The sequence below is a fragment of the Theropithecus gelada genome, chromosome 19 (genome assembly GCF_003255815.1).
Source record: "Theropithecus gelada isolate Dixy chromosome 19, Tgel_1.0, whole genome shotgun sequence".
Taxonomy (NCBI): domain Eukaryota; kingdom Metazoa; phylum Chordata; class Mammalia; order Primates; family Cercopithecidae; genus Theropithecus; species Theropithecus gelada.
Window position 1 is genome coordinate 18162362 of NC_037687.1, and position 15989 is coordinate 18178350.

Sequence of the window (15989 nt, forward strand, 5' to 3'; positions counted from 1 at the left end):
AAAAAAAAAAAAAAAAAAAAAAAAAAAAAAAAAAAAAAAAAAAAGAACCCACAAACTGGAACAAAAACTGTTTCTGTCGTACTGGTAAGAGGCCACTAAACCCAGCAGCCTGGCCTCATTTGTGGCTAAGAAGGGAGGGAAAAGAGTGTGGTTGAAACTGCTACGTCGGTAAGCGCAATTAAATCCGATAAGCAGGGTTCCATGGGTGGTTGTGCACCCTGGAAAAAGGACACTAAAACAATAGGGGACACCCTAGAACCAGTGTCCACTGGGAATGACTACGGGTGCGGGCATCCCTATGCTTTCCTTTCAGATGGGAGATGTTCCCTCCAAAGCGAAGTCGCCCCTCAGGTGTATTCTGAATAACTGGGACCAATTTGATTCCCAGACATTGAAGAAGCAGCAGCTCATATTTTTCTGCAGCACTGCCTGGCCACAATATCCTCTTCCAGGAGGAGAACAATGGCCACCTGAGGGAAGCATAAACTATAATACCATCCTGCAACTAGATCTGTTTTGTAAACGAGAAGGCAAGTGGAGCGAGGTACCATATGTTCAGACCTTCTTCTCATTAAGGGATAACCTACGATTGTGTAAGTCATGTAACCTGCACCCCACAGGGAGTGCTCAAAGTCTATACCCCATACCCAGGCCTCCCGACGGCTCCTCCTACTAATGCTGAACCTCTCTGGCTTCTACAGCCCAAAAGGGAACAAAGAGCCTTCAAAGAGCCAAGAGACCCCATTGGCCCCTGGCTATGTCCTCTTCAGGCTGTAAGAGGGGAATTTGGCCCAACCCGAGTACATGTTCCCTTTTCCCTCTCTGATCTAAAGCAAATTAAGACAGACTTAAGAAAGTTCTCAGATGACCCCGACAGATACATAGATGTCCTACAGGGTCTGGGACAATCTTTTGACCTTTCCTGGAGAGAGGTCATGTTACTGCTTGATCAGACCCTAACCTCTGATGAGAAGAATGCTGCTTTAACAGCAGCCTAAGAGTTTGGGGACACCTGGTACCTCAGTCAAATAAGTGATAGAATGACATCAGAAGAGAGCGGTTTCCTACTGGCCAGCAAGCAGTTTCCAGTATGGATCCCCACTGAGACCCTGACTCAGATCATGGGGACTGGAGTCGCAAACATTTACTGACCTGTTCCCTAGAAGGGTTAAGGAGAACTAGGAAAAAGCCCATGAACTATTCAATAATGTCTACCGTAACCCAAGGGAAGGAAGAAAACCCTATTGCCTTCCTCGAAAGGCTAAGGGAGGCCTTGAGAAAGTATACTCCCCTGTCACCAGATTCCCTCAAAGGCCAGTTAATTTTAAAGGACAAATGTATTACTCAGTCAGCTGCAGACATTAGGAAAAAGCTCCAAAAGTTAGCCTTGGGCCCTGAGCAAAATTTGGAGGCATCATTAAACCTGGCAACCTCGGAGTTCTATAACAGGGACCAAGAGGAACAGGCCAAAAAGGAAAAGCGGGATAAAAGAAAGGCTGCAGCTTTAGTCGTGGCCCTCAGACAAACAAACCTTGGCAGTTCAGAGAGGAGAAAAAAATGGAGCAGGCCGATCGCCCAGCAGGGCTTGTTATCAGTGCAGTTTATAAGGACACTTTAAAAAAGATTGTCCAGGCCGGGCGCGGTGGCTCAAGCCTGTAATCCCAGCACTTTGGGAAGCCGAGATGGGTGGATCACAAGGTCAGGAGATCGAGACCATCCTGGCTAACCCGGTGAAACCCCGTCTCTACTAAAAAATACAAAAAACTAGCCGGGTGAGGTGGCGGGCACCTGTAATCCCAGCTACTCGGAGGCTGAGGCAGGAGAATGGCGTAAACCCGGGAGGTGGAGCTTGCAGTGAGCTGAGATCCGGCCACTGCACTCCAGCCTGGGCAACAGAGCGAGACTCCCTCTCAAAAAAAAGAAAAAAAAAAAAAGATTGTCCAGTGAGAAATAAGCCGCCACCTCACCCATGTCCACTATGCCAAGGTGATCACTGGAAGGCACACTGTCTCAGAGGACGAAGGTTCTCTGGGCCAGAAGTCCCCAACCAGCAACAGGACAGAGGGTGACCGGAGCAAGCATCAGCTCGTGTCATCACCTTCACAGAGCCCCGGGTAAGTTTAACCATTGAGGGCCAGGAAATCGACTTTCTCCTGGACACTGGTGCGGCCTTCTCAGTTCTACTGTCCTGCCCTGGATGGCTGTCCTCAAGGTCTGTTACCATCCGAGGGATCCTGGAACAACCTGTAACCAGGTGTTTCTCCCACCCCCTTAGCTGTAACTGGGAAACCTTAATTTTCTTTTTTTTTTTTTTTTTTTTTTTTTTGAGACGGAGTCTTGCTCTGTCACCCAGGCTGGAGTGCAGTGGCCGGATCTCAGCTCACTGCAAGCTCCGCCTCCCGGGTTCATGCCATTCTCCTGCCTCAGCCTCCCGAGTAGCTGGGACTACAGGCACCCGCCACCTCGCCCGGCTAGTTTTTTGTAATTTTTAGTAGAGATGGGGTTTCACCATGTTAGCCAGGATGGTCTCGATCTCCTGACCTCGTGATCCGCCCGTCTCGGCCTCCCAAAGTGCTGGGATTACAGGCTTGAGCCACCGCGCCCAGCCGGAAACCTTAATTTTCTTGCATGCCTTTCTCGTCATGCCCGAGAATCTCACACCTTTACTGTGAGGAACATACTAGCCAAAGCAGGAACTATCATCTGTATGAATACAGGGAACAAAACATCTATCCGTTGTCCCCTACTTGAGGAAGGAACCAACCCTGAGGTTTGGGCATTAGAAGGACAATTTGGAAGGGCAAAGAACGCCTGTCCAGTCCAAATCAAACTAAAAGACCCCACCTCTTTCCCTTACCAAAGACAATACCCGCTAAGACCTGAAGCTCAAAAGGGATTACAAGGTATTGTTAAAAATTTAAGGCCGGGCGCGGTGGCTCAAGCCTGTAATCCCAGCACTTTGGGAGGCCGAGACGGGCGGATCACGAGGTCAGGAGATCGAGACCATCCTGGCTAACACGGTGAAACCCCGTCTCTATTAAGAAATACAAAAAACTAGCTGGGCGAGGTGGCGGACGCCTGTAGTCCCAGCTACTCGGGAGGCTGAGGCCGGAGAATGGCGGGAACCTGGGAGGCGGAGCTTGCAGTGAGCTGAGATCCCGCCACTGCACTCCAGCCTGGGCGACAGAGCGAGACTCAGTCTCAAAAAAAAAAAAAAAAAAAAAATTTAAAAGCCCAAGGCCCAGTAAGATGTTGTAACAGCCCCTGTAACAACCCCAATTCTAGGGTTACAAAAACCAAACAGTCAATGGAGGTTGGTGCAGGACCTCAGGCTCAGGAATGAGGCCGTAATTCCTTTATACCCAGCTGTACTCAACCCTTATACATTACTCTCTCAAATACCAGAAGAAGCAGAGTGGTTTACAGTCCTGAATCTTAAAGATGCCTTTTTCTGTATCCCTTTACACCCTGACTCTCAATTCCTATTTGCCTTTGAGGATCCCTCAGATCAAACATCTCAGCTCACCTGGACCGTCTTGCCCCAGGGATTTAGAGATAGCCCTCACCTGTTTGGCCAAGCAGTCGCCCAAGATTTAAGTCACTTCTCGCACCCAGGGACCCTAATTCTTCAATATATGGATGACTTATGTCTAGCTACCTGTTCGGAGACCCTGTGCCATCAGGCTACCCAAGATCTTTTAAACCTTCTAGCTGATTGAGGTTACAAAGTATCTAAATCAAAGGCCCAGCTTTGTTTACAGCAGGTCAAATACCTAGGGCTGGTTTGGGCTAAAAGAACCAGGGCTCTCAGCAAAGAACGTATCCAGTCTATACTGGCTTATCCTCACGCTAAGACATTAAAACAGTCATGAGAGTTTCTTGGAATAACCGGCTTTTGCTGACTGTGGATCCCCAGATGTGGCGAAATGGCCAGGCCACTTTACGCTCTAATTAAGGAGACCCAAAAAGCTAACACTCATTTGATAGAATGGGGACCAGAGGCAGAGGCAGCCTTCAGAACCCTAAGACAGGCCCTAACACAAGCCCCAGTGTTTGTTTTTGGTTTTTTTTTGTTTTGTTTTGTTTTGTTTTTGAGACGGAGTCTGGCTCTGTCGCCCAGGCTGGAGTGCAGTGGCCGGATCTCAGCTCACTGCAAGCTCCACCTCCCGGGTTTACGCCATTCTCCTGCCTCAGCCTCCCGAGTAGCTGGGACTACAGGCGCCCGCCATGTCGCCCGGCTAGTTTTTGTATTTTTTTTAGTAGAGACGGGGTTTCAACGTGTTAGCCAGGATGGTCTCGATCTCCTGACCTTGTGATCCGCCCGTCTCGGCCTCCCAAAGTGCTGGGATTACAGGCTTGAGCCGCCGCGCCCGGCCAAGCCCCAGTTTTGAGTCCAGCTATGGGACAGAATTTCTCTTTATATGTCACAGAAAGAATCGGAATAACTCTTGGAGTCCTTACCTAGACTCGAGGGACTACCATACAGCCAGCAGCATATTTGAGAAAAGAAATTGATGTGGTAGCAAAGGGTTGGTCTCATTGTCTACGGGTGGTAGCTGCAGTGGCCATTTTAGTATCAGAGGCCGTCAAAATAATACAAGGGAGAGACCTCACTGTATGGACTACTCACGATGTAAACGGCATGCTAACTGCTAAAGGAGATTTGTGGCCGTCAGACAATCGCCTACTTAGGTACCAGGCCTTATTACTTGAGGGACCAGTGCTTCAGATGCGCACTTGTGCAGCTCTTAACCTGGCTTTCTCCCAGAAAACGAAGGACCAATAGAACATGACTGTCAACAGGTCATAGCCCAAACTTAGGCTGCCCGGGAGGATCTTTTAGAGGTCCCCTTAACCAACCCTGACCTCAACCTATATACTGATGGAAGTTCATTTGTAGAAAAGGGATTACAAAGGGCAGGATGTGCCATAGTTAGTGATAAAGCAGTAGTTGAAAGTGGGCCCCTTCCCCCAGGGGCCAGCGCCCAGTTAGCAGAACTGGTGGCGCTTACCCGAGCTTTAGAGCTGGGAAAGGGAAAAAGAATAAATGTGTATGGCCGGGCGCGGTGGCTCAAGCCTGTAATCCCAGCACTTTGGGAGGCCGAGGCGGGTGGATCACGAGGTCAGGAGATCGAGACCATCCTGGCTAACATGGTGAAACCCCGTCTCTACTAAAAATACAAAAAACTAGCCGGGCGTGGTGGCGGGCGCCTGTAGTCCCAGCTACTCGGAGGCTGAGGCGGGAGAATGGCGTGAACCCGGGAGGCGGAGCTTGCAGTGAGCCGAGATCGCGCCACTGCACTCCAGCCTGGGCGACACAGCGAGACTCCGTCTCAAAAAAAAAAAAAAAAAAAAAAAAAAAAAAGAATAAATGTGTATATGGACGGCAAATGTGCTTATCTAGTTCTACATGCCCATGCTGCCATATGGAAAGAAAGGGAGTTCCTAACCTCCGGAGGAACACCCATTAAATACCATGAAGAAATTATGAAATTATTACAAAAACACGGCTGGGCGCAGTGGCTCACGCCTGTAATCCCAGCACTTTGGGAGGCTGAGATGGACAGATCACAAGGTCAGGAGATCGAGACCATACTGGCTAACATGGTGAAACCCCGTTTCTACTAAAAATATAAAAAATTAGCCAGGTGTGGTGGCGGGCACCTATAGTCCCAGCTAGTCGGGAGGCTGAGGCAGGAGAATGGCGTGAACCCAGGAGGTGGAGCTTGCAGTGAGCTGAGATCGCGCCACTGCATTCCAGCCTGGACGGCAGAGCGAGACTCCGTCTCAAAAAAAAAAAAAAAAGAAAAAGAAATTATTACAAAAACCCAAGGAAGTGGCAGTCTTGCACTGCCGAGGCCATCGGAAAGGCGAAGGAAAGGAGGCAGAAGGAAATTGCTGGGCAGACGCCAAGGCCAAAGTTGCCACAAGACGGGACCGCCCATTAGAAACACCTATGGAGGGACCCTTGGTATGGGATAACCCCCTTCAGGAGACCAGGCCCCAGTATTCCCCTGCGGAAACGGAATGGGGACTTTCACGGGGACATAGTTTTCTCCCCTAAGGATGGCTAGCTACTGAGGAGGAAAAGGTGCTCACACCTGCAGCTAATCAATGGAAAATACTTAAAACCCTTCACCAAACATTCCATATGGGTATTGAGTATGCCCATCAAATGGCCAAATCTCTGTTCACTGGACGAGACCTCCTTAAAACTATCCGGCAGATAGTCAAGGCCTGCGAAGTGTGCCAAAGGAATGATCCCCTTGGTCCATCACCAACCCCCTCAGGGAGAACAAAGGACAGGCCGCTACCCTGGAGAGGAATGGCGGTTAGATTTCACTCATATGCCTAAGTCACGAGGACTTCAATACTTACTAGTTTGTGTTGATACCTTCGCGAATTGGGTTGAAGCCTTCCCCTGTAAGACAGAAAAGGCCCAGGAGGTAATCAAAGCCTGGTCCGTGAAATAATTCCTAGGTTTAGACTTCCCTGTAGTTTACAAAATGATAATGGCCTGGCTTTCAGAACCACGGTGACTCAGGGAATTTCCAAGGCGCTAGGAATACAGTATCACCCCATTGTGCCTGGGGACCACAATCCTCAGGGAAAGTCAAGAAGATGAATGAAATACTCAAAAGGCACTTAGGGAAATGAACACATGAAACTCACCTCCCATGGCCTGCCTACCTTCTTGCCCATAGCATTATTAAGGATCCGAAATTCTCCCTACAAGATAGGACTCAGTCCTTATGAAATGCTATATGGACGGCCTTTTCTCACAAACGACCTCTTACTTGATCGAGAAACTGCCAACTTAGTCAAGGACATAACTTCTTTGGCTAGGTACCAACAAATCCTTAAGACATTTTCGAGGGATGCCACTGAGAAAAGGGAAAAGCATTGTTCCATCCCGGGCATCTAGTATTAGTCAAGTCCCTCCCCTCTACCTCCCCATCCCTAAATCTATACTGGGAAGGACAATATTCGGTTACCCTCTCCACTCCAACTGCAGTCAAGGTGATTGGAGTGGAGTCTTGGATCCATCACACCCAAATCAAACCTTGGACGCAGCCTGAAAAACCCACAGAATCATTAGTTCGGGAATCTAAGAGTCAGCCAGACAAACCTTCTTATACCTGCGAGTCATTGGAAGACCTACGTATCCTCTTTCAGAAGGAAAAACCACAGGAAATTAATCAGTGCTCATAAGTTCTACCTCAGTTATTGTTTTAAAACCAGAATGTACTCTAACATTCTATCTTTCCTTGCCTTTGCCCAAGTCTTAACCTTTTCCCGTTCAACCTCTTCCCCTCATCTTGAGTCCTCCAGGCCTTTTTTTTTTTTTTTTTTTTTTTGAGACGGAGTCTCGCTCTGTCGCCCAGGCTGGAGTGCAGTGGCCGGATCTCAACTCACTGCAAGCTCCGCTTCCCGGGTTTACGCCATTCTCCTCCCTCAACCTCCGAAACAGCTGGGACTACAGGCGCCCGCCACCTCGCCCGGCTAGTTTTTTGTATTTTTTAGTAGAGACGGGGTTTCACCGTGTTAGCCAGGATGGTCTCAATCTCCTGACCTCGTGATCCGCCCGTCTCGGCCTCCCAAAGTGCTGGGATTACAGGCTTGAGCCACCGTGCCCGGCCGTCCTCCAGGTTTTTATTTGAAGCACATCCCAGCCAGAGTAACTCATCCTGTTGGGTTTTCATGAATGCTCATTCACCCTTATATATAGCAGTTCCGGCCCCCCTCAACATATGGATGGAAAGCTCTACAGCCTTATACACAGCTAACACTTCTAAGGGCCCAGGATTTTTTCATCCTAGTGATAGGTCCAATTTCCCTGACAGGGCTCAAGCAGCCTTAAAAGCAGCCGCTGCCATTCTCCGACAATTCACTATATCAGTCATCCCAATCATAGGTTCTGTGGGCACAATAACCTCCTTCTCTTCACCTCTACTCCTTTGTATCTCCCGTCAAGTGTTCCCAGGATCACAAGATGTGGGACACATGGCTGGCTGCAACTATACGCTTCCCTTGGATCTAGAGTTCAAATATTCTAATTCCTACAGTATCACTACTGGCACCCCTACGTTTTGTGGAAATAAACATGAGCTCCTTGGAAACCCTATTTCAGTCACCTGTCCCTTAAGATTTACCAACCCAAGCCAAATAATTTCCCCACCAGAGGCCAAAACAAGCAATTACTGCTGGGGCAGACTTCCCTTTGCCCAGGATATTCCCCTCCTGGGACTTTGTTCCTCTCTCACAGGCGAAGGGTTAAAAAAACCCATTGCCCCCGCTTCCTGTCTGTGGAGTATGAGTTTTTCTTATTGCTGCTAGCCACCGGTTTGCCTTAGAGGAACCCTGTAATACGTCCTCGGCAAATTATATTCAGCTCTAACCGCTAGGAGTCGTCCGTTTGTCCCAAACCCTCAAATCATGGGAACGAGAAATGAATTTAGACCAACCCCAGCCCTTATGAGATTTTCAGCTACAGGGGTGTATAGAACCCCGACAAGGAGTTCTTTGTGTGTGGAAGATCTTTCTTTTTTTTTTTTTTTTTTTGAGACGGAGTCTTGCTCTGTCGCCCAGGCTGGAGTGCAGTGGCCGGATCTCAGCTCACTGCAAGCTCCGCCTCCCGGGTTCACGCCATTCTCCTGCCTCAGCCTCCCGAGTAGCTGGGACTACAGGCGCCCGCCACCTCGCCCGGCTAGTTTTTTGTATTTTTTAGTAGAGACGGGGTTTCACTGTGTTAGCCAGGATGGTCTCGATCTTCTGACCTCGTGATCCACCCGTCTCGGCCTCCCAAAGTGCTGGGATTACAGGCTTGAGCCACCGCGCCCGGCCGGAAGATCTTTCTATATTTGCCTCCCACCAACTGGACAGGAACTTATACTTTAGCCTACATAGTACCTCCTGTGACTTATTCCTTTTCAGAAGAGGCAGTAGCTGTGCCCATTCATGGTAAGCTTCAGCGGAGAGCAATCTCACTACTTCCTCTATTGGCTGGTTTAGGATTTACTACCACCCTAGGAACTGGAACCGCTGGGCTCACAGTATCCTTAACTCTCTCTAAAGAACTAAGAGAAAGCCTAGATGAAATCTCTCTCCAACTTACTCAAATCCAGGACCAAACAGACCCATTAGCAGCCGTGGTTCTCCAGAACGGGCGAGCACTAGATCTCCTCACTGCTGAAAGGGGAGGAACATGCCTTTTTCTGAGCCAGGAATGTTGTTTTTTTGTCAGTAAATCAGGCATAGTCAGAGATGGAATTAAATGACTTCAGAATAGAGCCAGCAGACTACACAGTGGGACAACCGAAGCTACCTCAGGGTTCTCACAGCGTGTTCTCTCCTGGCTTCTTCCATTTTTAGGTCCCCTCCTTATTCTGGGAGTAACCTTTGGCCCATGTCTTTTCAATTCCCTCATCTGCTTCGTTTCTTCCCGAATAGAATCAATGAAACTAGAAATGGTACTGCAGATGGAACCTTGGATAACTTCAACCAGCACCTATTATCAGCACCCTAGACGGCCAGCCCATACCCGGACGTTGACACCCAAACCACCTCTCACGAGGAAACCTCAGCTACAGGACCCGTTCTATGCTCCTATTTATCAGGAAGCAATTAGAGCCGTCATTGTCCCACACCCCAACAGCAGTTGGGGTCTTCTGTTGAGAGAGGGGACTGAGGGGTGGAGTTGGTGGGACTTTCTGGGCCAGTTCAGGGATTTTCACAGAAGACCCCTGTGACTCAGGGTTTTGAGTTCTTTTTTTTTTTTTTTTTTTTTTGAGAGGGAGTCTCGCTCTGCCGCCCAGGCTGGAGTGCAGTGGCCAGATCTCGGCTCACTGCAAGCTCCGCCTCCCGGGTTTACGCCATTCTCCTGCCTCAGCCTCCCGAGTAGCAGGGACTACAGGCGCCCGCCACCTTGCCCGGCTAGTTTTTTTTGTATTTTTTAGTAGAGACAGGGTTTCACCGTGTCAGCCAGGATGGTCTCGATCTCCTGACCTCGTGATCCGCCCGTCTCGGCCTCCCAAAGTGCTGGGATTACAGGCTTGAGCCACCGCGCCCGGCCTGGTTTTGAGTTCTTAACCAATGGAGTGAAGGATTCAAAATTAACGGCTCCAGGCCGGGTGCGGTGGCTCACGCTTGTAATCCCAGCACTTGGGAGCCCAAGGCGGGTGGATCACGAGGTCAGGAGATTGAGACGATCCTGGTCAACACGGTGAAACCCCGTCTCTACTAAAAATACAAAAAATTAGCTGGGCGTGGTGGCGGCCTGTAGTCCCAGCTACTTGGGAGGCTGAGGCAGGAGAATGGTGTGAACCCGGGAGGGGGAGCTTGCAGTGAGCCGAGATGGCGCCACTGCACTCCAGCCTGGGTGACAGAGCGAGACTCTGTCTCAAAAATAATAAAAAATAATAATAATTAAAAAAAACACTCCAAGGGAGGATTGAAAAAAGAACCACTCTCAATGGACAAAAAGAAAGGGGAGGGGGTAACACCGGGATATAAGCCCTAGCGAGCCAGTAACTGCAACCCTTCTGGGTCCCTTTCCAGCTTGTGGAAGCTTTCCTTTAGCTTTGTTCAATAAACTGCGCTGCTGCTCACTCTCCCGGTCTGTGGACTCTTTTTGAGCTGTAACACACACCGCGAAGGTCCACAGCTTCACTCTTCAAAGTTAGTGAGACTACGAACCCATCGGCAGGAAAAACTCCCGACTCACTAACAGCCTAGTCCCTTCCCCCTTGAAGGCTGGTGTCTGTCACCCCATACCTGAGCTGGTCCCTCTTCACTAGGTTAGGCTACCAGCATCTTCCTACTCCTCTGGCTGGGCCCCTGGAGGAGGAAGCTTTCCAAAGCTCAATCTAGCCCGTGGATCCCTCCAGCAGGAAGCTCCAAGGCCTTCTCTGTACTTTGAGGTCGTACTGGCCCCTGCTATGCCCCAGGCTCAGGGCTATTACATAAGACACCCAATTCAATTCGGAGGGCCGTTGACACCATCCCTGTCACTGAATCTTGTCTTCACCCCTGTGATTCTCTGGAGAGCCAGTGAGTCTCTGTTAATGTCGGTGGAGTTCCAGCCACTGCACTTTTATTGAGGCAGTCTCACTGTGGCTCCGGCTGGAGTGCAGTGGCACGGTCATAGCTCATGGCAGCCCCCAACTTCCAGGCTCAAGCAATCCTCCCACCTCAGCCTCCCGAGTAACTGGGACTATAGGCGGGAGCCACCATGTCGGGCTGTTTTTTCTGTAGAGAGCGGGCCTCGCTAGGTTGCCCAGGCTTACTTAACGCTCTTGAATGTCAAAACCCACGCTCAATACCCGCTTCACGTGGAAGTCGGTGTTGAGATACAAGCATAGAAACGAACTCAAGGCTAACAGCTGTTCTGTATTCAGAGCCGCACATTCAAGGAAAAACGCGATCGCTGGACCGGAACAAGAAGAGTGGGTGGAGGATGGAGGGCTTGCTTGGGCGGCCCGCGGTCTTGGCTCGCCTTTCTTCCCCGAGGTCTCGTGGCTGGCCAGCCGCAGGGTGGGGGTCCGTGGACCTCCCGGCCTGTAGGGGGCGTCGGACGCAGTGGAAGGACCTGCTCCGGAGCCTGGCCAGGCTGCGCAGTCATGATCACCGAGACCGCGGCGGAGCCCGCGGTCCCCGCAGTGCCCGCTCCTGAGGAGACCACCGAAGCTCCGGGACGCAAGGAGCTGGCGTGGCCCTGGGTGAGTCCAGGCCCGAGCGGGAACGGGCGCGGGGCGGGCGGCGCAGACCCAGGGGCGCCGGTTACATACCCCAGCCGTGCCCCCCGCCCCACAGAAAGACGCCCCGATCCGGACGCTGGTGCAGCGCATCCACCAGCTGCAGGCTGAGCGCGCGCAGAGCTTCCGCCGACTGGAGGAGTGAGTGGGGGTGCGCAGGGGTTCAGGGTTCAGTTCCCCGCCTGCTCTGGGCGTGGGCGTGCTTTCGGCGGGCGTGCCTGGAGGAGGAGCTGGGTCTTCGCGCGGCTGCAGAGTCAGATGCGGCGGGGATTTCGGGGCACCGAGTCCTCACCTTCACGAGAAAGGCCCCACAGCACGTCCTCACTACCTGACGACCCACTCCTCGTGGCTTCTCTCTCCTCCCCAAGAGCAGGGGTGGGCCTGTCTCGGGTTCCCCTGCGGGAGTCAGGAAGCGTCCTTCCTACCTACCAGTCCTCCCCTCTGGGGTCCGGGGACACTTCCTGGGGGCCTTTTAGGTGGTTGGCGCGGGTGCAGAGCCTGAGAGCCTAGGGGCGCGGCCTCAGGGTCCCCACCTGCCGCAGAGGCCACCGCCAGTACCTGCGCAGCGGCCCGGACTACGACTTCGCGCGCTACCGGAGCACAGTGCACGAGGTGACTCAGGCCTTCGCCGCCGCCTCGCGGGAGGTGCTGGCGGTGGAAGCAGAGCTGGCCGGGCCTCGCAGGCAGCCTCTGCTCGCCAGCCACGTGCGCAGCCTGCAGGAGCTGGAGCAGACGCGGCTGGGCACGGTGAGGCCACCACCCATTCCCCGCCGCGTCCCTAGGACCCTGGCCGGTTCCTCTCGTGGCGCACCCCTGGTTGATGGACTGGGGGGTGGTCCCAGTATCCCATACATAGACCTCACCCCTTACAGTCCCACATCAATCCTCTATTAAGTCTTCACTTGAGGATTCTTGGACCTTGCCCTTGCTGTTTATCCTCAATTTTTTTTCCAAGTTTTGTCCTTATTCCTAGAGCATTCCCACTTTCTCCCAGCCCCGCCTTAATACTATTCCAGCACGCCCAGGTCCCGCCCCAACAATGCTCCACCCACACTCTTCCGCTTCTCCTGTCCCACCCCCAGCCTCCCGTAGATACAGGCGAGGGGGTTCCCAGGCTACGCCTCCGTATTCCTCCATCACAGCTTTAGTTTTTTTGCCTATTTCTCTCCTGGGATCCGCCTACTAGGCCCTGCAACCATGCGTGTGTGTGTGTGTGTGTGTGTGTGTGGCCGGTCACATCTACGTGAGGCCACGCCCACACCGAGATCTGCTCTGGAATTCCTAGGCCACGCCCCCCATGAGCTACCCGTCTCAGCCTCTTTTTGGCCTTTTCTCTTTTCCTTTTTTTTTTTTTTTTTTGAGACGGAGTCTCGCTCTGTAGCCCAGGCTGGAGTGCAGTGGCCGGATCTGAGCTCACTGCAAGCTCCGCCTCCCGGGTTCACGCCATTCTCCGGCCTCAGCCTCCCGAGTAGCTGGGACTACAGGCGCTGCCACCTCGCCCGGCTATTTTTTGTATTTCTTAGTAGAGACAGGGTTTCACCGTGTTAGCCAGGATGGTCTCGATCTCCTGACCTCGTGATCCGCCCATCTCGGCCTCCCAAAGTGCTGGGATTACAGGCTTGAGCCACCGCGCCCGGCCTCTCTTTTCCTTTTTTAAAGACAGTGTCTCGCTCTTGTCACCCAGGCTAGAGTGCAATGGCGCGATCTCGGCTAACTGCAACCTCTGCCTCCCGGGTTCAAGCAATTCTGCTGCCTCAGCCTCCTGAGTAGCTGGGATTATAGGCGTGCCCCGCCACGCCCGGCTAATTTTTGTATTTTTTTTTTTTTTTTAGTAGAGACGGGGTTTTGCCGTATGGGCAAGGCTGGTCTCGAACTCTTGGTTTCAAGCGATCCGCCCTCCTCGGCTTTCCAGAGTGCTGGGATTTCAGGCGTGAGCCACCACGTCCAGCCTTTTTGCCTACTTTTATCCTGGGACCATGAGGCGCAGCCTAACCCACCGCTAGGGCCACTGCCTGGCTAAGACAAGACGTCACTTTTCTTCCCAGGCCACGCCCACATCGCGCTCAGCACTGCCTCTGGCATGCTCGCTGTCTGCCTTCTGAGAGCCCCTCTAAACTGAATTTCGGACTCTTCCTACACAAAGCACTGCCCCTTGTGGTTCTACCCGGGCACTGCCTTTCTGGGTGCCTCTGTCTTTTCCTGAACATCCTGGGAGGGCAGGGGGTGGCTTCTGCCGGTAGAGACATCCTTCGCGTTGCTCATTCCCCCCCACCAGGTGGCCCTGCTGCAGCTGATGGAGACGCCAGAGCTGGCGGGGCAGGAGGACGCTGTACAGATGCACCAGCTGAAAATGAAGTGAGCGCTGCTGCCCAAGCCGCCTGGCTATGCTTAATTTGCACCAGGGTTGGCACGGTCAGACCCAGCAGAGGAACCCTCTGCCTCTGTACAATGGTGTTCTCATCTGGTGGCCCTCAGATACACACTTCCCCAGAGGGCATAGTCGTGAAACTTCACATCAATTTCGCTGTGCATTGCTGGGACACTGCTGTGTACCTCGATTCATGCCAATCCTGCACACGGGGCTGTCCGTGGAGCTTGGATATTGTCGCCCATGCCCCACTGAGCACAAACCTTCAGATGCCTGTTCTCAGCCCCCAAGCACACACACTCATGTACATACACATTTGACAGAGTCATGCTTCATAACCTCCTGATGCTACACATCCCACCAAGATGGCCTTTTTTTTTTTTTCTTTTTTGCTGAGACGGCGTCTCACTCTGTCACCAGGCTGAAGTGCAGTGGCGCAATCTCAGCTCCCTGCAACCTCCGCCTCCTGGGTTCAAATGAATCCCCTGCTTCAGCCTCCCAAGTAGCTGGGACTACAGGCATGTGCCCCACGCCCAGCTAATTTTTTGTATTTTAGTAGAGACGGGGTTTCACCATGTTGGCCAGGATGGTCTCGATCTCCTGACCTCGTGATCTGCCCACCTCAGCCTCCCATAGTGCTGGGATTCCAGGCATAAGCCAGCACTCCCGGTCCTTTTTTTTTTTTTCGTTTTTTTCTTTCTATTTTTTGAGACAGTCTTGCTCTGTTGCCCAGGCTGGAGTGCAGTGGCGCGATCTTGGCTCACCTCAACCTCTGCCTCCCAGGTTCAAGCGATTCTTCTGCCTCAGCCTCCCAAGTAGCTTGAATTACAGATGCCTGCCCCCACGCTTGGCTAGTTCTTGTATTTTTAGTAGAGACGGGGTTTCGCCATGTTGGCCAGACTGGTTTTGAACTCCTGACCTCAGGTGATCCGCCTGCCTCTTCCCAAAATGCTGGATTACACGCGTAAGCCACTGTGCCTAGAGCCCAGATGGCCTTTTCTCTCAGCCCACTGTGACCTATGGGGCCACCCCTTCTCCCAGGCACCTAAGCGGTCCCTCCTGCTGCTAGTGCTGCCTGGAGGTTTGGCGGCGGGCAGGAGGGCCCGGGGCTCACCACAGCCACAGCCCTCTTGCAGCTTCGCGGCAGCAGCTAATTCGCCCCATCTGGGTTTTATTTATAGTTCCCATCCGCTCTTGTAGGGTAATTAAAACCATGGAGGCGATCAGCGAGGTTCTCCAGGACCTCAGGTTTGATGCGGAATCTGCCGAGTGATGGCGGCTCCCCAGGGATGCGCCGAGGGAGATGGGAAAAGGGGCGGATGGCGTCCAGCCCAGCCCTAACCGCCAGCTGGCTGGGGTCGCGCCCCACTGCGCTGCTGACCTTCGTGCAGTTCGAGACACCTCCCGCAATAAAAAGCCCTTCCTCTGTAGCCGCTCTGCCATCTCTGTGTCCTAGGGTACTGCAGCCAGTGTGCCTGGGGAGGGGGGGACCCCCACAGGGCCAGGGATTATGGGTAGAAGACTCCCACCCTCCCTAGAAACTCTGAGGTTTTTTTGCTTGAGACAGGGTCTTGCTCTGTCACCCAGACTGGAGTGCAGTGGTGAGATCATGGCTCACTGCAGCCTCGGCTTCACCCCGCTCAAACGATGCTCCTGCCTCAGCCTCCCAAGTAGCTGGGACTATAGGCACATGCCACCATGAGCCCAGTTCTTTTTTTTTTTTTTTTTTTTTGAGATAGAGTTTTGCTCTTGTTGCCCAGGCTGGAGTACAGTGGTACCATCTTGGCTCACTGCAACCTGCACCTCCTGGGTTCAAGTGATTCTCCTGCCTCAGCCTCCTGAGTAGTTGGAATTACAGGCATGCGCCA

At 52.3% G+C, this 15989-nt stretch overlaps 1 protein-coding gene across 1 annotated transcript; it reads left to right on the top strand.

Moving 5' to 3' along the window:
- The first annotated feature begins 11489 nt into the window (after positions 1-11489).
- REX1BD (required for excision 1-B domain containing) lies at positions 11490-15551 on the top strand. The gene is made up of 5 exons (XM_025365975.1): positions 11490-11717; positions 11812-11894; positions 12296-12500; positions 14029-14108; positions 15322-15551. Exons 1-5 carry the CDS (start codon positions 11619-11621, stop codon positions 15392-15394), a joined length of 540 nt encoding a protein of 179 aa, XP_025221760.1. The 5' UTR covers positions 11490-11618; the 3' UTR covers positions 15395-15551.
- Positions 15552-15989: the final 438 nt, after the last annotated feature.